The 25,000-nt window shown below is 21.8% G+C and overlaps 8 protein-coding genes across 8 annotated transcripts in view; 2 read left to right on the top strand and 6 right to left on the bottom strand.

Moving 5' to 3' along the window:
- Positions 1 to 524: 524 nt before the first annotated feature.
- On the top strand, positions 525 to 1,453 carry cypE (cyclophilin-type peptidylprolyl cis-trans isomerase; the record flags this gene model as incomplete). The annotated part of the gene is made up of 4 exons (XM_641147.1): positions 525 to 674; positions 887 to 948; positions 1,073 to 1,174; positions 1,297 to 1,453. 4 exons carry the CDS (start codon positions 525 to 527, stop codon positions 1,451 to 1,453), a joined length of 471 nt encoding a protein of 156 aa, XP_646239.1.
- Positions 1,454 to 1,957: 504 nt separating this feature from the next.
- On the bottom strand, positions 1,958 to 6,344 carry DDB_G0270628 (hypothetical protein; the record flags this gene model as incomplete). The annotated part of the gene is made up of 4 exons (XM_641146.2): positions 1,958 to 1,986; positions 2,096 to 2,347; positions 2,546 to 3,111; positions 3,238 to 6,344. 4 exons carry the CDS (start codon positions 6,342 to 6,344, stop codon positions 1,958 to 1,960), a joined length of 3,954 nt encoding a protein of 1,317 aa, XP_646238.2.
- A 213-nt stretch (positions 6,345 to 6,557) lies between these two features.
- Positions 6,558 to 7,727, bottom strand: desA (sphingolipid delta 4 desaturase; the record flags this gene model as incomplete). The annotated part of the gene is made up of 2 exons (XM_641145.1): positions 6,558 to 7,154; positions 7,239 to 7,727. The coding sequence occupies 2 exons, from the start codon at positions 7,725 to 7,727 to the stop codon at positions 6,558 to 6,560; spliced, it is 1,086 nt and encodes a 361-aa protein (XP_646237.1).
- An 882-nt stretch (positions 7,728 to 8,609) lies between these two features.
- DDB_G0269736 (hypothetical protein) lies at positions 8,610 to 11,128 on the top strand (the record flags this gene model as incomplete). Its single annotated transcript, XM_641144.1, has 4 exons — positions 8,610 to 8,798; positions 8,910 to 9,032; positions 9,243 to 9,871; positions 10,018 to 11,128. 4 exons carry the CDS (start codon positions 8,610 to 8,612, stop codon positions 11,126 to 11,128), a joined length of 2,052 nt encoding a protein of 683 aa, XP_646236.1.
- Positions 11,129 to 11,655: 527 nt separating this feature from the next.
- DDB_G0269734 (hypothetical protein) lies at positions 11,656 to 12,458 on the bottom strand (the record flags this gene model as incomplete). The annotated part of the gene is made up of 3 exons (XM_641143.1): positions 11,656 to 11,679; positions 11,757 to 12,044; positions 12,129 to 12,458. The coding sequence occupies 3 exons, from the start codon at positions 12,456 to 12,458 to the stop codon at positions 11,656 to 11,658; spliced, it is 642 nt and encodes a 213-aa protein (XP_646235.1).
- Positions 12,459 to 13,173: 715 nt separating this feature from the next.
- Positions 13,174 to 15,868, bottom strand: armc8 (armadillo repeat-containing protein; the record flags this gene model as incomplete). Its single annotated transcript, XM_641142.2, has 4 exons — positions 13,174 to 14,368; positions 14,561 to 15,209; positions 15,326 to 15,405; positions 15,684 to 15,868. 4 exons carry the CDS (start codon positions 15,866 to 15,868, stop codon positions 13,174 to 13,176), a joined length of 2,109 nt encoding a protein of 702 aa, XP_646234.2.
- Positions 15,869 to 16,745: 877 nt separating this feature from the next.
- DDB_G0269732 (hypothetical protein) lies at positions 16,746 to 19,510 on the bottom strand (the record flags this gene model as incomplete). The annotated part of the gene is made up of 2 exons (XM_641141.1): positions 16,746 to 18,983; positions 19,310 to 19,510. 2 exons carry the CDS (start codon positions 19,508 to 19,510, stop codon positions 16,746 to 16,748), a joined length of 2,439 nt encoding a protein of 812 aa, XP_646233.1.
- A 1,509-nt stretch (positions 19,511 to 21,019) lies between these two features.
- Positions 21,020 to 25,000, bottom strand: part of pakA (p21-activated protein kinase) — a gene marked incomplete at both ends in the record, with an annotated part of 5,365 nt that continues 1,384 nt past the window's right edge. Inside the window, one exon of the mRNA XM_641140.1 lies at positions 21,020 to 24,453. Coding sequence (XP_646232.1) covers positions 21,020 to 24,453 — 3,434 coding nt within the window. The remainder of the gene's footprint in view (positions 24,454 to 25,000) is intronic.

The following is a 25,000-nucleotide window of genomic DNA, read 5'->3' as shown; positions in this document are numbered from 1 at the left end:
CAGGTTAAAAATTTTGAAATTTTTTTGTTTATTTTTTTTTTTTTTTTTGTTTAATTCCACTGGTCAACTTTTTTTTTTTTTTTTTTTTTTTTTTTAATTTTTTTTTTTTTAATTTTTGGGAGATTAAAAAAAAATTAAAAAAAGTTTGATAACTTGTTTGGAAATAATAAAAAATATTAGTAAAAATGATTATTAAAAATCTTTGTGGGATTCATTTCACATTTTTAAAAAATAAACAAATAAAAAAAAAAAAAAAATAAAACAAAAAAAAAAAAAATTAAAAACACAAATAAAAAATTAAAATTTTGATAACTTGATTTAAAATAATAAAAATATTTATAAAAAGGATTATTAAAAATCTGTGTGAGGTTTATTCCACATTCCAAAAAATAAAAATAAAATTAAAAATAAAAATAATACAATGAATAAAAAAAAAAAAAAAAAATCACACACTTTTTTTGATTTTCATTTTCATTTTTTTTTTTTTTTATTTTTTTTTTTTGTTTATTTTTGAAATTTAAAAAATGACAGAACAAACAGTAACACTTCAAACAACAGTTGGTGATATTACATTGGAATTATATTATAACCATGCACCAAAAGCATGTAAAAACTTTTATGAATTGTCAAAAAGAGGATATTATGATAATACAATTTTTCACAGACTTATTAAAGTATGTCACAAAACAATTGGCTTGGTCTCGTTTATCTTATTATTACTATATTTTATTTTTATTATTATTATTATTATTATTATTATTATTATTATTATTATTATTATTATTATTATTATTATTATTATTATTTCATAAGATCCATTAATCATTAACACTATTTTTTTTAAAATTTTTAATAAAAAAAAAAAAAAATTAAATAAAACATAAAGGATTTTATGATACAAGGAGGAGATCCATTAGGAAATGGTCGTGGAGGTGAAAGTATATATGGGTAATTTTTCATTTAAAAATATTACATAAAATTAGAAATTTAGAAAATAATATTAAACTAACTTGAATTAAAATTTGGAAAATAATAAAAATGAAAATAATAATTTTAATAATAAAATCCTTAGAAAAAAATTTGAAGATGAAATTACAAAAGAATTAAAACATACAGGTGCAGGAATATTATCAATGGCAAACAGTGGTGTTAATTCTAATGGATCACAATTTTTGTAATTATTTTCTTATCTACAAACATATATATATAACACCTACCCAATTCATCTTTTCTAATTTTTATTTTTTTTTTTTAATTTTTTTTTTTTTTTTAATCTTTAATTTTGTGTGGAAAAAGCATTACATTTGGGCCTACACCTTGGTTAGATGGAAAGCATACAATCTTTGGAAGAGTTAAATCTGGAATGAAAGTTGTACAAAAAATGAATGCAATGCAAACAAATAACGATAAACCAATTGATGAAATTAGAATAATTAAAGCAACTGCAAATTAAAAAAAAAAAAATAAAAAAATAATAAAAACAACTAATATTGTATATATAAATTATTCCCACCATCTTATTATTTTTTATTATAATTATTATTATTATTTTTAAATATAAAAATAAAAAAAATAAATAAAAAAAGTGATGTACAAGTTATAATTAAACCTCTAATATTTGGTAAAAGTTTTAAAAATAATGATGAACCAACACTAATGAATATAAATGATTGAATTATATTTAAAATATTATGTGGATCTGATATTGTGATTGTTGAGGTTATTATATTTAATTTTTTAAAAGATGAAGTTGATAATTCATTTTTTTTAGGATTAATAAAAATGAAAATTATTGTATAAATTAATTGAATTGCAATTATAATTGGCATGAAATCAATTGGATTGAATATCATTGATAATGAAAGTGTTATGAAAATGATTGATCTTATTAAAATGACTATATCCCACCATTTAAATCCATTTCTATAATTTAATTTTGAAATCATTCTTTTTAAATTTAAATAATAATGATTTGATAATAACAATCTATTATTAATTAAATTTAAATTAATAATTGTAAATGATATTAAAATAAATGAAATTAAAATAATAATTATAATTGAAAATGTTGATAATAATATTTGAAATTCATTACCACCAAAGTATTTAATTGTAAAATCTATTATTAATAAATTTTCATTATTTACAACTTTATTAACTAATAATGATATTGAATTAAACATTATTGGTATAAATAATAATTGAAATAGTGACCATAAACATTTAATTTTATAAACTATATCATTATTATTAATATTATTATTTCTTTTTAAAATAATTCTAATTGATTTTGGTAAATTTATAATTCTTTTTTTTAAAAATTTATTTAACAACCATATTGTTAAATCTGAATAACTAATAATAAATAAAAAGAGAATAATTAAATTTGATATTAAAACTTTATGTAAATAATTTAAACCACTAAAATAACAATAACCATCAAAGAAATCAATAGAAATTCTAAATAATGGTAAAATACTAATTCTATATGAAAAGAAAAATTTTCATTCAAGTTAAAAATTGAAATTTGAACAACATTGAATACCATTCTTTGAAGCTTGTATTGAAGTACTTTCATGATAATTTGTACAATAGTAACATAAATCACCAATATTATTATCACCAATACATGTGTTATTCCCATTACACATATCATTAGCACATGAATAAACTTTTAAAGGACTATTATCAACCATATAATAATTTTCATTTGAAAACACTTGACCATATTGACAAGTTACAATTTCACTATTACATTTTACACATGAATTTGATTTTTCATCACTTAATGAGTATCCAATTGGACAATAAATACAATTCATTGAATTACCATCAAAATATTTAAATGGTGAACAATTTTTTATTTTTATATCCATTGATAATTGTGGTTTTAAATCTAATATTGTTACTGTATAAACTAAATCTTTACCATAAAGTCTATATTGAAATGTACCTTTACCAGAATAAATTGTTGATGTTATAAATGTTTCATTAATTAAAATTGTTTCATTAGTTTTAATTTTAATTGATGTATTAAATTTACCAAATACTTGAGTTGCTATTTCACCAAAATAATTTTTAACTAAAAATATATATTCTATAATTTCATCACTATATTGTTCATTATTAAATAAATAAATATCTTTTGGCACTAATATATTTTATTTAAAAAAAAAAAAAAAAAAAAAAAAAAATTAATATGTTTTTAATTATTTTAATTAAAAATACTTTAATTACATACTAATTGATAAATTATTTTCACCAAAAATACAAGAATTATTATAAAATTTGTTTACAGATAAAATAAAAGGATTTAATTGCGTTGTAAATAATAAATCATCACTCCAAATTACACCACCAGCAGTTTTTGCAAAATTATTTGAAAAATTATTATATTCAATATTATAACGATTATATGGTGTAACACTATCAAATAAATTACTTGAAAAATAAAAAACACCACCTATATCTGCAACATTTGAAGAGAATTCTGATGAAAATACATTGAATTGATAATTATCAAAATAACTATTTGAAAAATAACTAATAATAGAACCTCTATCTAATGGGAATATATTATATTTAAATTTACAAAATGATATCTTTATTCCTGAATTTAATAAATTTATTAAACCTGGTAATTTACCAACTAAAACTCCTTCGTCATTACCTGATGAACCAATATTTGAATTTATTGTACTATTTTCAAAAATAATTAATGATTTAAAAGAGTCTAATAATTTTGAAGAATTTACATCTTGAAATTTATTTAATGATAAATTACATTCTGAAAATGATAATATTGAATTTTCAATACTTATCATTGAAGAAAGTAATAAATTATTTATAATATTTGATGAATTAAATGATATTGAGCCACTATTTATAAATATAAATTGTGATGTGGTTGATAAAGATGACGAATTGATTATACTATTAAATGGAATTCTTGAAGTACCATTTATATTTACAATTAAATTATCAATATATAATAAGTTATTAAAAGTTATACTATTATACATATAACCATTAAAAATGAATAAATATTGACTAAGATAATTATTAATGATGAATATATCTTTAAAAAAAACATTAAAATAATTTTCAAATGCAAAAAGATAATCTAATTGAATTCTACTATTATTTAATGTGAAACCATTAACCTCAATATAATAATCATTACTTCCATAATGAAAAGAACCACTATTATTTGAATAAGTTACATTTTTAATTAATAATGTTGATTGAGTTGATTTAATTAATGGACTAAATGAATTCCCAATGAATTTACTATTAATAATATTTCCATTCATATATTTACTATAAATTAAACTAACATCTAAACTTTGCATATCATAATTTTTTAAAAATGTTGAATTTTCAATTAAAAAATTATAATTTAAATTTTTAGTACTTGTAGTATTATCTAAACTAAAATAAAGTAAACTATTTGAAGAGAAACATTCTGTCATATTAAATTCACTAAAAATTATATTTGAATATTCTATTAATGCTAAATGTAATCTACCAAATGATGATTTTAATATATTTGAATTAATTATAGAAATATTTGAATTTTTTGAATGAATTAAAATTGGATAATTCAATTGATTGAAATTACAATTTTTAATTAACATCATAGATGAAATTGAATAAAGTAATGAATTTTCAATAGAAATTGATTTTGTAAAATTGCAGGAATTAATTGTTAGATTTGATAATTTTGATTGTAAAAATGGTGATTCACAATTATTAATTGTACAATTACCAATATCAACTATTGAATTATCAATTGAAAATAAAAATCCATCACCATTTGGATAATTACTTGTTTTAAATATACTTGATTTAATTATTACATTACAATTATTATTAAAATTAAATAAATTATTTTTAAAACTAGTTTCAATAATTAAATTTTCAAATGAAATTAAACAATTCCTAAACCAACTTTCACCAATACAATTTAATTTTGAATTTATAATATTTAAATTAATATTATTATTATTACTACTATTATTATTATTACTATTATTATTTTCAATTGTTGTAATAAAATTTTGGTACGTATTATCACAAGTTGTAATTAAATTTGAAATTGTAATATTTAATAATGGTGGTGAGAATGGTGATTGATTTAAAATTTCAATGAATTTTATATTTTTATTACCAATTAAATTTATATTATTAATTGATAATAAAGTTTCACCAATTATTAAATCAATATAAAATAAACATGATGATATACAATTTTCAAATGTAATTTTATTAATATTAAAAGTACCAAGTGTAAATTTAAAAATTGATTGAAAACTTTTTAAACCTGTTAAAATGATATTGTTTAATGTTACATTTGTAGATTGAGAACCTTGAGTACCAACTAGAATTACATTACCAGAATAAATTGATGATTTAATAATTGTATTTTCCATTTTAAAAATTGATGTTGAAATTTTAAAACAATAAAAATAATTTAATCCAAAGAATTCATAAATTGTATTTTTAATTGAAATCTTTGAATTATTTATAAACAATTCACTTGATTCAAAATAAAAATTTGGATCAATAATTTCAGAATTTTCAATAATTGTTAAACTATTATCTCTACCATTAATAAATAAACCATCCAATATTGAATTTTCATTTAAAATTAATTTTGAATTTATTAAATCAACTTCACCATTATTTATTAATTTTGATTGATTTAAAAGTATAAAATTTGAATCAATAATATTTATTAACATAAATGATGATTTTATGGTTGATAATAATAATAATGGTAATGGTGGTTGTGATAGTGATTGTGATGATGGTGGTGAACTTATTTCAACATTATTAAAATTAACATTACTACCATTACAAATATATAATGGTTTAAAATAATTAAATGAAAATGTAATTATTATTTCATTTATATTTAAATTTGAATTATTAATTATTAATTTAATATTTTCTATTATTACATTTTTATAATTATTAATATTATTATTATCATTATATGGAATTATTTTAATTTCATTAATATTATTAATTTCTATTGTACAATTTGTAGAATTATAAAAACCAAATGCAATATTAATTATAATAGGCGAATAATTTTTATTTAAGTTATTATTTAATTGACATAAACTTTGGTATGGATTTGTAATTGTACCATTACCACCATCACTACTATTATTATTATTATTATTATTATTATTATTATTATTATTATTATTATTATTATTATTATTATTATTATTATTATTATTATTATTTATATAATAATTTAATATCTCTTGAGATTTTACTATACTATTTACTATTACTATTAATAAAATAAATATAAAGTATATACTTTTCATAATATGAAAATAAAATAAAAAAAAAAATTTTAAAAAATTAAATAAAAAAGGAAAGTGTTTTCGTGGTGTGGTTTGCTTGTGCTTTTACAAAAAGAAAAAAAAAATAAAAAATGTAAAAAAAAAAAAAAAAACCTCAACAATACAACGCAAATTTTCGAATTATTATTTTATTTTATTTTTAATAAATTAAAATTGTTTTTTTTTTTTATTTATTTATTTAACTTTTGGATTTCTAACTACTCTACTATTAAAAGTGAAACCATCTTGATTTAAGAATTCATATAAAACTCTCCAATAGGAAGTATGATATTTAAGACCACCTTTATAGAATTCATGAGCAACTTTAGTGAGAGTTGGTAAATAAACGTATGGAACACGAACGAAATCATGATGTTCATTATGATAACCAATATTGAAACCAATGGTATTAATTAAACCATAAGTTGAATAAGTTTCTTGTTCTGATTGAGTAACAGCGAAATGTTCAGCGATCCAACGAGCACCTAATGGATGTAAAAGGAAACCAACAGACATTAAACTTGATAATACTAAATAAGTCATACCATAAACACCAACCCATTGGAAGATTACATAAGTGAATGTAATATTACAAATGTAATTAGCAACTAACCACATACTGAATGGTGATTGATTCTTTAATGGATAGAAAACTGATCTACATGCAATTACAATTGAATATAAACAAAACCAAATTGCTTTACCAACAATTGAATGTCCAAAAAGTTTATTTTCAAATGGTACTGGTACATCTGGATCAGTATAAGTTTCATTTAAAAATGAATGATGTAACTTTAAAAAAAAATAAAATTAAATTAGTAAAAATAATTATTTATTTTTTTTTTTTTTAAAAAAAAGAATAAATAAGATACTTACTCTATGGAAATGTCTAAAACTGACACCAGCTGGTACAATATGTGGTAAATCAGCAATTAAAAGGAAAACTGAATTCATGAATGAACCTTCAAAGACTAAATCATGAGTGAGTTCATGAATTAATACCCAAAGTGCATGTGAAACGGTTGCACCAAAAATATAGGCAACAACTACTATTAACCATATTGGTGAATTCTCTAATAATTTTGCAGTGATAATTAAAGAAGCGACCAAACCAATTACCCAAAATGCTGTTGGTGTATGGTTTGTTGGTAAATTTAAAATCTCTGGATATTTATCTGAAATTAATTTTCTTCTAATCCAATGTTGTTGCATTGAGTCAACTCTAATATATTCATCTTTTGGTTCATACTTTTCCATTGGTCCATTACCAATTGTTGGTGGTAATCCTGATTTACTTGGATATTTATCTGTTTGTTGTTGATTTGCACCATCGACTGCTTGTTTTTTATTATTTGAAATACCCATTTTATTTTTATTTTTTTATTTTATTTTTTTTGCTATTTTACAAATTATTATTTTATTAATATTTTTTTTTTTTTATATTTTTATTATTAAATATTATTAAAATAGACAATAATAGAAATGATATTTAAATAAATTAAAAAAAAAATTTTTTTTTTTTTTTCTCTTTGTGTAAAAATTAAATAAAAAAAAAAATGTGGTGTGTTGAGGGGGGGTGAATAAATTTACAACTAGTTGGAATGAAAATTAATATTTTATGCTATAGATGTTTAGATATCTATAATAATTGATTACTAGTTGTACTGGTATTACCAAAAAAAAACTATAAATATTAAAAAAAAAAAAAAAATTAAAAAAAAAAAAAAAAATCAAAAAAAAAAATTAAAAAAAAAAAAAAATTAAAAAAAATTAAATTCTAACTGTTGGACGAAATATTTTGTGAGGAGAACCAACCCCAAATAAAAATAAAAAAAATAAAAAATTAAAATAAAAAAAAAACGAAATAAGAAATTTTATTTTTTTTTATTTTTTTTTTTTATAATCATGACAACAATACTTCAAATCATTGCGAATTATTGAATTTTTTTTGATTTTTTAAAAACTTCAACTAACTTAATCCAATTTAGTTTTTTTTAAACGAAATTTCTGTCTGGTGTTAATTAAAAAAAAAAAAAAAAAAAAAAAAAAGAATAAAAATAAAAAAGATTAAATAATTTGTTGTTTAATTTACTTTTTTTTTTTTTTTATTAGATATTTTCTCAAACCTTAATCTTTACTTTTGGTCATTTTTTTTTTTGATTTTGATTTTTTTTTTTTTTTTTTTTTTTTTTTGATTTTTTTGATTTTTTTTTTTTTTTAATTCAAAAATCAATCAAATCACATGGTATGGATACAAATGATTTGATTTTAAATGTGATTGGTAGTCTATATGAAATTGTTAAAAGTTGTTATGGGTTGAATGCACAATATCAAATGTTGGTAAATGATGAAAATGCCAAAAATGATGATATAAGTGATTATGGTAATGAAACTCAAACTATTAAACTTTCCAAAAAAGCTTCTGAAATATTAAAGGTATGTATCTTTGTTTTATTTTATTTCTTTTTTTTTTTTTTGGTGGAATTTTAATTTTTAATATTTTGTATTTGTTTAATAAAAGTTAGTTAATTAATTTATTTTTAATAGTGCATAAAAGTTGAACATGTTTTTTCAAATATTGTAAAGAAATCAGTCCAAATGTTAGAATCAATTTGCCATGATGGAACAAATACATTAGTACTCTTAATTTATTCACTCTTTAGGGAATGTGTAATTGTAATGGATAAAGGAATTCATCCAATTTCTTTGATTTATTCATTACAAAAAAGTTTTACAACAATAATAGAACCAACATTAAAATCATTAAGAATACCATTAATACCAATTTTAAAATCGTCAAAAATAAAAACAATAATAATATAATATGAAAATGATGAAATATCATTAACAAATGAAGAGATTTTAAATTTAAAATTAAAGGATATTGATTTAAAATTATTATACAATACCATCTATTCAACTATTAATACAAAATTAGATGATAATATTATTAATAATGATAATAATTCAATTGTATCAAATATTAGTAAACTTTGTTTGGAATCATTAAAATCATTGTATATAGAAAGAAATGATAAACAATTAACTGTATTGGATATAATGAATAATAGAATTTCATTTCAAGACCAAATCATAATTTATCCAAGATTAATATTATCAAATAATCCTAGTATTAATTTAAACAATGAATCAATATTACATATAAATAGTTTTATAATTGATAACAACAATAATAATAGAATTAATAAAATCAATATTAATAATAATAATAATAATAATAATAATAATAATAATAATAATAATAATAATAATAATAATAATAATAATAATAATAATAATAATAATAATAATAATAATAATAATAATATTATATTTATAAATGAAATATTAAAATTAAAATCAAATTTTGAAAAAGAAGGTATTACAAAGTCTGATAATAATAATAAAGAAAATGAAAAAGATAAAACAAAATTAATATTTCACTCTGCACAAGAAAGAACAGAATTATTACAATATGAAAAATTAATTTTAAAAAATAAAATTATAAAGTTATGTAAATATTTAGAAAGAGTTGTAACAATTTCAAACCACAATATTAATAATGATAATAATAATAATAATAATAATAATAATAATAATAATAATAATAATAATAATAATAATAATAATAATAATAATAATAATAATAATATAGCAATATTATATTAATATTTAAATCAATTGATGAATATTCAAAATCTTTAATTTATAATTTAATATCAAACAATACCAATTATTTAATATTTGATAATGTTCAAGAACAACATATTAAAATAATAACAAGATCATTTGGTATTAGTGTAATTAATTCAATTGATTCGACAATTAGAGATGGAATAAATGACGATTTATTTTTAAAAAATTTCGTTGGAAAGTGTGGTGAAATAACTTTTTATAATTCTGATAATAAGGTTAAACTTTGTAATTTAAAAACTAAATCACCATTATTATCAGTTGAAATTTATGGCTCTTCTAATCATATTTTACGTCAAAGAGTTGGTAGCTATGTAACTGGTATGGGTATTGGTAAATGTTGTCTTGAAGATTTATTCATTTTACCATCTGCTTGTTCACCAGAATTTTCAATTATTCAATCATTATTATTAAATTCGAAACATCAATCAGAAAATAATGAAAAAAATAATGATTCATCATCATCATCATCATCATCATCATCATCATCATCATCATCATCATCATCTACAACATATATCGATAAGGAAGTTTATCAAGCTCTAATAAGATCTATTGAAACTATTCCAATAACATTATTAAGTAATCAAAGTAATAAACCAATTTTGAAAATTTTAGATTCCTTTTATTGTAATTTTAAAGATGATATTGACAAAATCATTGGAATTAATTTATTTAGCAAAGGTGAAGATGATTTCTTTTTAAATCCAATCAACAATGGTATATTTGAAACTTATAGAAGTAAATTTCAAACATTTAGATTTGCAATTGATATAGTTTGTCTATTATTAAAAATTGATCAAATAATTCAACCAAACCAACTACACCAAAATCAACAACAACAACAACAACAACAACAACAACAACAACAACAACAACAAATTTCTATGCCAACTATAAATAAAAAAGAATATATTGAATTTAAACCAATGGAGATATCAACTGATGCAATGGAAAGAGAAAAGATTGAAAATACAAAAAAACAAAATGAAATATTTTATTCAAAACAACAAGTAGAAAAAAGAGAAAGGATTGATAAAAATTTCAAAACAAACCCATTCACACAAAAATAGATTTTTTAAAAGGTTTTTTTTTTTTTTTTTTTTTTTAAATATGTAAATAAAATTTATAGGTATCAATTTATTATTTAATTTCTTTTTTTTTTTTTTTTTTTTTTTTTCTCTTTTTCTAATTTAATTTCTTTTTTTTAATATTTTCTTTTCTTGGGAATCAAAAACACAAATTTTATGTTGTCTTTCATAACACAACAAATAGAATTAAAAAATAAAAAATAAAAATAAATAAAAAATAGAAAATAAAATAAATAAAAAAAAAACAAGAAATTAAATGATAAAATCCTTTTATTGTGAAACCAATTCTTTAATTAAAATTTTTTTTTTTTTCTTTTTTTTTTCTTTTGATTTAAAGTTGGTAAATTAAAAAAAAATAAATAAATTGGAAAAAAAAAAAAAAAGACCAAGAAAAAAAGAAAAAAAAAAAAAAAAAAAGTGTATAGATAAATTTAAAAAAAAAAAGAGTCTTGAGTGTACAGTTGGATTAAAAGATAAAATTAAGAAAGCTATAAAATAATAATATTTGATTACTCTTGTTCATCCATACAAAACTAAAATTAAAAATTATAATTAGTTTAAATTTTAGAAATTTAAATAAAGTAATAAAAAAATAATAATAAAAACTTACACTAAATACACCACTTTCAGATCTTTCAGAATTCTTTAATTCTTCAGGGTCACCAAAAAAAAGTGAATAAATATTTGATAATTTAGTATTATAATAATTTAAAACTGAAATCTTTGCTTGAAAATGTGAATAAATCATATTTTTAAAATATTCATGACCAATTGTAATTGTAAATTTCTTATCAAATTTCTTTAAAATCTTTCTAAATCCATCAAGATTTAGTTGAACAAAATTTTGTAGTTCTTCAATTTCTTTAATACATGAAATAATTAATTGAGCATCTTTGGACTGAAATTAAATAAAATAATATAATATAATTAATAAAACCAATTTAAAAATATGTATAATTATAATGATAATAATAAAACATACACTTTCCATATAGTTTGATTTTGATGATAAATCTTTTTCATTATCTTGAATAAAACGATCAACCTTTTGAAATTGATTCCAAACTGATAATAAGAATTTTGAATTTCTATCGGAAACTTGTTGAGATGCTTGAAATTGAAGTATATAGTTTTTATTATTGTTATTATTATTATTATTATTATTTCCATGTGGTTGTTTAGTCTGTTTACTCTTTCTTTCTTCTTCAATTGCACCTAAATCCATTAATAATTTTTTTAAACCTTTATAATCAATATAAATTTCTTCATATCTTGAAATCATATTATTTCTTAAATATTTTCCAAATTTCATTTTTTTTTATTTTTTGTGTTTTATTAAATGATTATTATAAATATAAATTTTAAAAGGAAAAAAAAATATATATATTATTGTGATTAAAAAAAAAAAAAAAAAAGATTCCTTAAAAAAAAAAAAATAAAATGAATTTAAAACACAAATTAAAAAAAAAAAAATAAAAAAAAATGGCTAAGGGAAATTTGATTATTTAGAGTGAAGTGGAAAGTGTGTTTTTATTATAATACTGAGGCAAACTAAGTCGTTCCCTAGTACTGGTTGACTGTTATTATTAAAAAAAAAAAAAAAAAAAAAAAAAAAAAAAAAAATAAAATAAAATAAAATTAAAAATTAAAAATATTAAAAAAAAAAAAAAAAAAAAAAAAATATAAACCGAAATGATTTCGAGATTTTGACCAAAGATTTGTTGCAAATATCAAAAAATCATTTATTTTTATTTTTAATTCTTTTTTTTTTTTTTTTCTTTTTTTTCTTTTCTTTTTTTTCTAAAAATAAAATTAAAAAAAAAAAAAAAAAATTTTAATTGACAAACTATTATAATTTTTAATTTTTTTTTTTTTTTTTTTTTTTTTTTTTTATTTTTTTTTTATTTAATTTATTTATTTATTTTATTCATATATTTATTTATATATATATATATGTTTTTTTAAATAAATAAATAATAATAAAATATATATATATATATATATTTTTTTTTATATTTTTTTTTATTTTATAAAAACACACATTTTTTAAATAAAGTTAAAGCAGTTTTAACTCTATCTTTTACTTCAATATTTGAATCATGATCAGCCAACATTTCTAATTTCTTTTGATAACCTAATTCTTTAAATTTTAAAACTCTACTTGCAGAGGTTGAATTTTCATCAGGACCAATGATATTGCAAACACACCAAACTGAAGCGATACGAATTTCACAATGTTTATGTTCCATGAAATGAATGAGTCTATTTACTATTGAAGAGTTCATAACGGAAGATCTAATCTTTTCATTACCCGCTATATTACAAATGACAAAAAGTGTTTGTTTAATGATTTCAGGTATATTTGAAGCCAATCTATTCTCAATGGTTGGTACTAATTGGTCATGAAAATGAAGCTCACTAATGAGATGATCATTATCTTTGAATGCCAAATTACGTAAAACCGCCAAGGCCTGCTCAGAGATCGAAGGATCGGTATCCTTTATCAACTCAATTAAACGTTGATAACCCAATTCCTTCATCACCTGTTCTTTTAGCGATGGTTCAGCCATGTAAAGTAAATTCTTTAAAGCCCAAATACAATTTAATCTAATTTTGAAATCATTTGAATCTTGAGTTAGATCCACCAATTTCACAATGATGCCATTGTCCATTATCGCTTGTTTCATAGGCGAGAAATCCAATACTAAATTACAAAGTGTTGCCGATGCTGATACACGCACCTCTAATGATTGATCATCCAATAATTTCAATAATGGTGTTGCAATCGTACAATCGAATAATGAGGTACGCAATTGTTTAATCGATCTTGATAATGATTTCGTGCAATTACATGCTGCTGCTCTGATTGCGTAATTGCTTGAATTTAAACTACTTATAATTTGTGGTATTATCTTTGCATCTACGACTTGTTTTCTACTATCCTCCCTCGAGCTACATAACACCGCTATCGCTGACAACGAATTCTCCTTCAATCTTTCCGATGAATTACTATCCTTTAAAAATATACTCAATCTTGAAATCGCCTCTGCCTCTGATGCTATTCTTTGTAAATCCTCATTATCTGCTACTAATCTTGCTAAAACCATTGGTGCTTCCTCTTTTACTGATTCTTCTTCTGACATTAATCGAATTATAATTGGTAATATATTTTTAAGTGAACATGTTATTGGTAATGTTTTACTTTGATTAAAATTACATAAACTTTTTTTTTTTTTTTTTAAAAAAATTAAAAAAATAAAATGAAAAAAATAAAAAAAAAATTTATTAGTAAAAGTAATAAAAATAATAATAAAAAAACAATATCAATAATAATTACCATAATGATCAATTACAATATCAATAACAATCAATAAAAAAAAGGGAAAAAAAAAAAAAAAAAAAAAAAAAACATACCAATTTGTGGCCAATAATTTAATTTTTGGACTTTTATTTTTTTTAAACAAATAAATGATTATATCCAATATTCTACGTTCATCATTAACAATAAAAGTTGATAATGGGACATTGTCACGAGTTAACCAACTAATAACATATAGACATGCCTCTTGTATCTTTGATCTTGGTGATGCCAATATTGACATCACTGAATTTAATCCACCATGAATATGCACAAAATTTTGATATTGTAATAATGAATGATTTATACTATTGCTACTACTACTACTACTACTACCACTACTTATAATACTACTATTACCAATATTAGTATTATTATTATTATTATTATTATTATTATTATTATTATTATTATTATTATTATTATTATTATTATTATTATTATTCGAATATAATGATTCACAACCTCTTGCTATTATTGTTGCAGCAACTTCTTTAACAGAATCTAATGGATGATTAAATAATGATATCAATAATTTAACACCAGACTCTTCATATATTGAGGTTGGTGGTTGATGAAATAGTGATAAAATTTTTAATGATCTTGCTGCTGATTCCACTAATTTTAAATTATTACTTGATAATAAATTAATTAATGGTGTAACACCATTATATTCAAAAATTTTCTCTGATCCTTCATCAATTCCTTTTTTTTTTTTTTTTTTTTTTTTTTTTTTTTTTTTTTTTTTGGGATTAATTTTTTTATTTTTTTGAAAATAGGTATTTATAATTTTAAATATATATATATATATATATACATACTACAACCAAAACTACCAATAACAGATGATGCTTGGATTAATAAATCCTCATTTTTTTCTTTATTCAATATATCAACAAACCTAGAAAAAAAAAAAAAAAAAAAAAAAAAAAAAAAAAAAAAAAAACTATTATTATGTTGATCATTAATTTATTTAGAAAAGAAAAAAAAAAAAAGAAATTTCTTTTTTTTAAACTCGAGCCTATTTAAACTATTATTGATTATTATTATTATTATTATTATTATTATTATTATTATTATTATTATTATTATTTTTATTTTTATTATTATTATTATTATTATTATTATTATTATTATTATTATTATTATTATTATTATTATTATTATTAAAATACTTACAAAGGGATAGTACCAGCTTCAATGAATAATCTCTTTTTTAATTTATTACCAATAATGGTATTTTTTATAAATTTAGCTGATTGAATTCTAGTTTCATCATTGTAAATACCTCTATTTTCAGGATTAAGTATATTTAATGATTGTTTACAATTTTCATCCAAAGTATATAGAGGTGTATTTGACATTTTCTTTTTTTTTTTTTTTATTTTATTTTCCTTTTTTTTTTTTTTTTTTTTTTTTTTTTTTTTTTTTTTTTTTCAAAATTTTTTTTTTTTTTTTTCTTTTATTATTATTATTATTTTAATATTATTGTTGCTATTATTATTATATTATTATTATTATTATTGTTGTTTTTTTTTTTTATACTATTCAAATTATTTTAAATAGTTTAAATTATAATGCACTATTATAATTTTGTATATTATTTATATTTATATTTATTATTTACAATAACTATTATTCTTAATAATATACTATCACTACTTTTTACTAATTGCTTTGTTATGATGTGGAACTAAAATGATAATAATAATTTAAAAGTTTATTTTTATGGAATTGTCCAAAACGTGGGATGTATAACAGTAAAAAAAAAAAAAAAAAAAAAAATTTAATTTAAAAAAAAAAGAAAATAAAAAAAAAAAAAATAAATTATAAAAAAAAATAAAATTTTAAAAAAAAAAAAAAATAAAAAAAAAATAAAAATATCTATCAAAAAAATTTTTAATAATGACCATATGAAATTTGAATTTGAATAATATATATTATATAATAATAATAATAATAATAATAATAATAATAATAATAATAATAATAATAATAATAATAATAATAATAATAATAATAATAATAATAATAATAATAATAATAATAATAATAATAATAATAATAATAATAATAATAATAATAATAATAATAATAATAATATTATTATTATTATTATTATTATTATTATTATTATTATTATTATTATTATTATTACATTGAATTGAATTAAATTTTTTATTTTTTATTTTTTTTTATTTTTTTTTATTTTTTTATTTTTTTCAAAAAAAAAAATAATTCTTAATTTATTTTTGATCTCTTTATTCTATTATTTATTGATGAGGTAGTTGTGGTTTGGGTTACAGTTCTCCTTGAAGATCTTGAAGATGGAGGTGGTGGAGCTACTTTCTTAGAGGAGGGTCTTGAACCTCTTGAAGATGATCTGACATATTCATCTTCTTCTGGTTCAATTTCTTCTTCCTCTTCTTCTTCCTCTTCTTCTTCTTCTTCCTCTTCATCTGATGAGGCTTTGTGAGTTCTCTTTTTGGCTCCGCTTGAATATTTTGGAGGTGGAGCTGGTTCATCATAATCACTACCACTTTTAGCATTTCTGGAAACCAAAGTTTCATCATCGGATGAGGAATTGTTGTTATCCATTTCATCATCGGATTCCTCAGAGGTAGCTTCAACGACTGGCATTGGTAGTCTGGAGGATCTGTGAGCAGTGCTTTTAACTGATTTGGCACTAGTGGCAGGAGTTGCTTTTTTAACGTTTGGTGAAATTAACTTTTTCTTCTCTTCTCTTTCTCTACGATCTTTTTCTTCCTTTACCCTTCTCTTTGCCTCTAGTCTTTCTCTTTCTTGACGTTCTTGTTCTCTTTCTCTTTCTTCCTTTTCCTTTTGTTGTGCTCTCAATTCCTTTTCATCTCTTTCTCTTTGTAATTTTCTTTCCTTTTCCCTTTGTCTCTTTTCTTCGGCCTCTCTTTGTTCTTTTTCTTCTCTATCGTTCTTTTCTTTTTTCTCTCTTTCAACTCTTTCTCTTCTCTCTCTATCCCTTTCAAGTCTTTCACGTCTCTCTCTTTCACTCTTTTCTTTTTTCTCTTTTTCAGCTGATTCTCTATCCCTTTCAAGTCTTTCTCTTTCCTCGCTCCTCTCACTCCTCTCTTTCTCTCGCTCTTTTCTTTCCATTTTTCTATTGGCAACTTTTTTCTTGTACTCTCTCTCAAATTCTTCAATCAAATCACTACAGAAGCAATCTCTTACATCCACCAACTCATTGTAACGGTTACCATAACCTTTCCATTTTACAATATAGTACAAATTACCATCAATTTCCAACTTGTCAAGAATTCTATCGACTTCATACTCGGCATCAGAATCTTCTTCTTTAGAAGCAGATGTCCTTGAAGATCTAGAGGAAGAGGTGGAACCTGAACGAGATTTAGAAACTGGTGAACTTGCTTTTCTGGTTGTAGGATGGGATACTCTTCTTGTTGATGTTGGTCTCTCTTGATCAGATCTTTCTGATCCTTCATCTTCTACCTCGTCTTGATCTTTTTCTTTTTCATCTTCATAAATTTCTTCATCTTTGTCATCCCTTTCTTGATATACATGTTTTACAGATTGTCTTGTTGTATGAGATTTCGATGGAGTTGATCTTGAAGTTGGAGGTTTTGGTTTGGTTGGAGTTGAGTTTTGTGAAGATTTACTTTGAGATGATTTAACTTCAGATTTTTCTTCAACTGGCGATGAAACTATATCATCTTCATCTGAGAAATCCATTTTTTCTGTTGTATTTGATGTAGATGTCGATGTAGAGGTTGGTGTTGACGTTGATGATGAAAAAAATGATGATGATGATGATGATGATGATGATGATGATGATGATGATGATGAAGCTGATGATTTTTTAGCAAATGTTGATGGTGGTGGTGCAGTTGATTTTTTAGTAAAGAAAATTTCTGGGAAAACTGTATCTTCTCTTGACATTGATTCAAATGATGATGATGATGATGAGGTTGATCTCGATTTTGGTATTGAAGTAGATGTTTTTTTATTTGGTGAAGAAACTTCTGAATTTGAATCTTCTTTTGTTGTGGTTGTGGTTGTTGTTGGTGGTGTATTTGAAGATTCAGAATCAAAAAATGATGATGATGATGATGATGATGATGATGTTGATGTAGTTGTAGTAGTCGATGATGGTGCTGTTGATGTAGTTGTAGTCAATGATGGTGCTGTTGATGTAGTTGTAGTCGATGATGGTGCTGTTGATGTAGTTGTAGTAGTCGATGATGGTGCTGTTGATGTAGTTGTAGTAGTCGATGATGGTGCTGTTGTAGTAGTTTGTTTAACTGGTGGAACAAACTTTTTAGATGGTGTTGTTGGTGTTGTTGTTGATGTTTTTGTTGGTGCTGATGGTACAGTTACTGATGTTGTATTTGTTGTTGTGGTTGTTGTCTTTTTTGATTCTAAAGTTCTTCTTTCTCTTCTTAACTGTAAATCGTATCTTTTTCTTGTTGATTCTTCTTTTAAAGTTTGCTATAAAATTTTAATTTAAATTTTTATTAATATCAAAAAAATAAAAATAAAAATAAAATAAAAATAAAATAAAAATAAAATAAAAATAAAAAAATGTAAAAAAATGTAAAAATAGAAATGGTTTGGGGTGAAGTTATTTTGGAAAAATGGGAAAAAAAAAAAAAAAAAAAAAAAAAAAAATTGTGTAAATTCAAAAAAAAAAAAAACTGAAAAAAATAAAATAAAATGATACCCAACGGTTGGAAATTTAAAAAATAAAATTTAAAATTATTATTTTGAAAAAAAGAAAAAAAAGAAAAAAAAAAATAATAGTTAATATTACATACATATGCCTCGTTAACACTTGGAAATATTCTATGAGCTTCAGGATTATTGTTTTTATCAGGGTGAACATGCCTTGAAAGTGCAAAAAAAGCTTTCTTTATATCACTATTTGTTGCATTTTCTCCTACATTTAATAATCCATAAAAATTGATTTTATCATCAACTCTTTTTGCAATTGTTTCCAATGATTCAATTGGCTCCATTTTTTTTTTCTTTTTTTTTCTTTTTTATTTATTAAATTAAATTATCATATATACTTTTTTTTTTTTTTTTTCTTTTTAAATCAAATTTTAATTTGATGTATTTGCTTTATTTCTTTTATTATTTTGTTTTTATTATTGTTTTTGTTTTGAATTTTAAAATATTTGTATCTATATCAAAAATTTATTTTAATTTATTATTATTGTTTTTATTAATAAAAAATAATTTTAATAGGGATATGTTTTTTTGTGTTATAAGAAAGATTTTCTTAGTTGTGTTAACAATATAAATGTATTTTTATTATTATTAAGAGTAATATTATTATCGTTAATGTTATTAATTCTTTTTTGTTTTAATAAAAAAAAAGTGAAAAAATAAAAATTAAAAAAATTGAAAATAATTTAAAAAAAAAAAAAAAAATTAAAAAAAAAAAAAATAAAAAAGGAAAGCGGCGGGAAAAAAGAGATAAAAAAAATAAAAATAACCCTTTATGAATTTCTCACATTACTTTATATTATTTTAGGTATTTTTAAATGATAATTTATTATCATTGAATATTTCATATAATAAAAGTAAAATAAGAAATAAATTTCATTTCCAAGGATTTTAATTCACCAAAAATGGAATTAATTTTTTTTTTTTTTTCCAAATCTAAAAATAAATTATTTTAATCTTGATTATTAATAAACTTATTTTTACCAATTAATTTATTATTTTAAGAATAAAAAAAATAAAAAAAATCCAAACATTAGAATAGAGAGAAATCACCTCCTTTCATAAAAATAAAGAAAATAATCAATATTAAAGGTAAGTATTACCAAAGCATTATCAAAAGCCCTCACCAAGCCATGCCCCTTTTGTGTGATCAAACTGAAACCTCACAACAAATCTTCTTCCAATTCAAACCAAACATAGACACCACTCAAGAAAATCATCGATTAAGTGACAACCTACGAATCCAATGTACAATGTACATTAAGATTCTCAACAATCTCGAATTGACTTAGATACAAACCTAATTTTCAATCCTCTCACTGGAAAAAAGAAATTAACAAATTTTATTAAAAATTAATAAAATTCAACAATCTCTCATTTAATAATTAATTTAATCTATTTTTAATGAAAAAAATTCTTAAAATATGAAAAAAAAACTATCAAAAAATGAGAGATTGCTGGATTTTATAAATTTAAAAAATTCACCCAAATCGTCCACAATCAAACTTCACACAATACCCCTGGAACCAAAAAAAAAAAAAAAAAACAAGAATCAAAAACTAAAAAAATATTTTCCAAGTTTTGGAAAATATTTGATTTTTTTTTTTTCTTATACTTATTAATACATTTTTTTTATTTTATTTTATTTTATTTTTAACTTATTAATATTATTGTATCATTATATACTATTTAAATATATTGTTGTTTTATATGGTTTTACTATTACTATTACTATTATTAATATTATTATTATAATTATTATTATTATTATTTTTCTATTTTTTTTTTTATTATTTTTAAATTGCAGTTAAATTAGCAAAATTTTGTAATTGATTTTCTTTTTCAATTCTTGCAGCATCAACAGCTTTATAGAATTCAGGACCAGAACAAGCTCTCTTTAAGAAAGGATGATGTAATAATGAAGATGAGGAAGCACGTTTTTCAGTATCTTTTTCAAGACAAAGGGCTAAGAAATCATTGAATTCCTTTGACCATTTATGAGCGTCTCTGATTGGAGGTAAACCTTGAGTGGTTAAAAGGAATAAAGCTCTGAGTGGTGGGAATTCGAGGTAAGGTGGTTCACCCTCTGCCATTTCTCTGGTCATGATACCAAGTGACCAAACGTCGACTTTAAAGTCATAGTTATTACCTCTAATGAGTTCAGGAGCCATCCAATAGGGGGTACCAACGACAGAGTTTCTCTCTTGACGAATTTGAGTCAATTGAGCTGCGTAACCGAAATCGGCCAATTTAATCTCACCATTGGCTCCAATGAGAATGTTATCACTCTTTATATCACGATGAATACGGTTGAATTTGTGAATGTACTCTAAGCCTCTGAGTACCTCTTGACAAACGAATGCGATTTGACTCTCGTTCAATTGGATATCACGATATTGATCGAGTACTTCGGTCAAACAACCACCACTCATAAACTCCATAGCTACCCAAAGTTCGTCGGCCACAATGTAACTATCGATGTATTGTACGATATTTTCATGATTTGAATTTTTCATCATACCAATTTCATTGATAACAGTCTTAAGATTTTGAGCTTTCAATTTCATTTTCTTGATGGCAATAGTTTGATTGGTACGAGAGTTTATAGCCTCGAATACTTCACCAGCACCACCTTCACCGATTTTATTGATATTGTAATAGATCTTCTTTGGATCATCCAATGAGATTAGATCATTCAATGTCACCGGTGGCTCATCGGTCAATGGAATGGATGGTGCATGCATTGCAGGTGCAGAAGCCAATCCCTGATATTGAGCATGGAATTTAACTACATCCAAAACTTCTTCGGGATGTTGCATAACCTCTGGCTCTTGGAAATTGGATTTAATTAAAACCTCCCATTCCTTTGGTAAACCTTCGAAACCAGTATCAGCATTGAAATTCACATGAACATCGTGTTTCACATTGAATGGTGTACCAACACGTGGTGATAACTTTTTCTTTTTCTTTTCATCCACCTCACCACCACCACTACTACCGGATGAAGGTGATTTGGATGATGAATGATGATCTTTCTTTTCCTTACTAAATAGTTTGTTAAAGAATGATTTCTTTTCTTTCTCCTTCTCTTCAGAACTATGATCTTTTTTATGATCTTTACCTGATGACGATAGACCACCATTTGAAGATGATGATGATGAAGTTGATGAAGATGATACTTTTTTCTTATCTTCTCTCTCAGAGATTGATCCTTTTCTAGTTGAACCAGTTGATGTTGTAAGTTCATCCTTACGTGGTGATACCACCAATGTTGGTGATGACATTGATGTTGATGCTGAAATTGGTGATGATGGTACAGTTGAAGTTGCTGAATTACCTGCTTGTGATGGTGAAATTGATGGTGTTGACATTGATGATGAATTCTTTAATGCTGATTGATGTAAATTATTTGAATGATTATGACTATGATTATGATTATTATTGATGTTGTTGTTGTTGTTGTTGTTGTTACTATTATTTACATTTGGTTGGTTTGGTAAAGGTGGAGCAGTTGGTAATGCTAAACCTGATAATGCACCACCACTATGAGATCTTGACATTTTATTATTAACACCATTATTATCAATTGATGAAACTAATGGTGTATTCTCTGAACTATGTGATTCACCAGCCAATGTATGACTACGTGACCTATTGTCAACATGTGAAGCTGTTGGTGGTGGTGGTGGTAAACCTCCACTACTATTTACAATTGAATGTGATAAAATATTTGTATTAATATTTGAAATATTATTATTTGATCCCATTAAATTCAAAAGATTAGTTGGTTTTTGTGATGTTGATGGGTTAGAATCACCACCAGTAGATGATGATGAAGTTGATGTAACAGTATTTGATGAACGTTGAGTACTTGATGATTTTTGTTGTTGTTGAGATGATTGTAATTGAGATTGTCTTTCACGTTCTTCTTCTTCCTCTTCTTCAATTTGTTTAATTCTTTCCAATTCTTTTAATCTTCTTAAATAGTTACGTTGTTCCTCCTCCTCTTCCTCTTCTTCTCTCTTTATTCTATCTTCTTCTTGTCTTCTACGCGATGCCAATTCTCTCTCAACTCTATCTTCATTCTCCTCTTCCTCCTCTCTTAAACGTTCAATTTCTCTTTGCCTTCTCAATTGTTCTAATCTTTCTAATTCTTCTTCATCGTCACTATCTACAATTACATTATTTTTAATTTCATTATTATTACTATTGATATTGATATTATTATTGAAACTTGTTAAATCTATATTTTTATTATTATTATTATTATTATTATTATTATTATTATTATTATTATTATTATTATTATTATTATTATTATTATCATTTTCATTATTTTCATTATTATTATTATTTACAACTAAGGGTATTGGAAAAGGTGGTGATGAGCCTTTTTCATCTTCTTTTTGATTAATAATTTGTTGAACTATATGTTGTCTTTCTTGAGAGGAAATGATTGATTTATCATCATATTCTTTTTCAATTTTAATTCTTTCTTCACGTTGTATTTTTTCAATTTCTTCTTGACGGAATATGACCAATTCTTCTTGATAAATTTTTTTTCTTAGACGTTCAATCTCTATCGCTTTAAATTCATCCATATTCATTGAAGGGGTTCTTCTTTCTTCGGCTCTAATTTTATCAGCCTCTATATCACGTAAACGATTGAGTTCATCTCTCATTTGTACCTCATTGAATTGACCATTCATTACTTTCTTTATGAATCGCTCACGTCTATCGGCCCATGATGAATTTCTATGGTTGAATTGTTGTGACGATGAACCATTCAATGAATCTAAATCATCATCACCAATGGTACTACCTCCATAACTACTTGATTCCATTGTGAATTCCTCTTTGTTACGAAATAATTGTTGACGTTCTCTCTTTAAATCTGATGCTGTAACTGTTGCCGCTGAATATTCTAATTTGTCAATTAAAAAATTACCAAGACTGCCACTTGATTGATTGTTACTATTATTTCCGTAAAGATTATTACTATTGCTATTATTGCTATTATTAATAATATTGTTTATGTTATTACCACTACCACTATAACTATTACCACTATTAACACTACTGTATTGATGATATCCTACTCCCCTATAAATTGGTGATGAATGTGTACTTTGTGGTGAACTTGGTGTTATTGGATTTGATGCTGAAAATGATGATGGTCTTTTATTACTACCTTCTTCTCTAACTTTAAAATATGAATGAGATTTCTTTTCTATAAAAAAATAATAAAAATAATAAATAAATAAAAAAATTGTTAATATATATAATAAAAAAAAAAAAAAAAAAAAAAAAAAAAAAAAAAAAAAATGTTATTATATGATATATAAAATAAAAAAAAATTATTGTGGAAATTTTTTTTCTACTATTATTATTACAACGATATAAACTAACGACGGTGTAAAAAAAAAAAGTTAAAAAAAAATTTTATCACGAGGGAACCTTTGCAAAAAAAAAAAAAAAAAATAAAATAAAAAAAAAAAAAAATTAAAAAATTAAAAAAATAAAAAAAAATTAAATAAAAATAAAAAATTTCCAAGGAAATCTATAAATCAATCAATAAGTTATTTTTATTCCACATAAAATATAAATCTCACAAACACACTAAAAAACACACCTTATTAATTGTGGCATTGTAGGGTATAATTTTTAATATTACTATTATTTTTTTATTTTTTATTTTTTATTTTTATTATTATTTATATTATTTATATTATTTATATTATTATTATTATTATTATTATTATTATTATTATTATTAT

Source organism: Dictyostelium discoideum (genome assembly GCF_000004695.1).
Source record: "Dictyostelium discoideum AX4 chromosome 1 chromosome, whole genome shotgun sequence".
NCBI classification, from domain to species: domain Eukaryota; phylum Evosea; class Eumycetozoa; order Dictyosteliales; family Dictyosteliaceae; genus Dictyostelium; species Dictyostelium discoideum.
The sequence above is the reverse complement of the archived record's forward strand: the minus strand, read 5'-3'. Positions and strand labels throughout refer to the sequence as shown.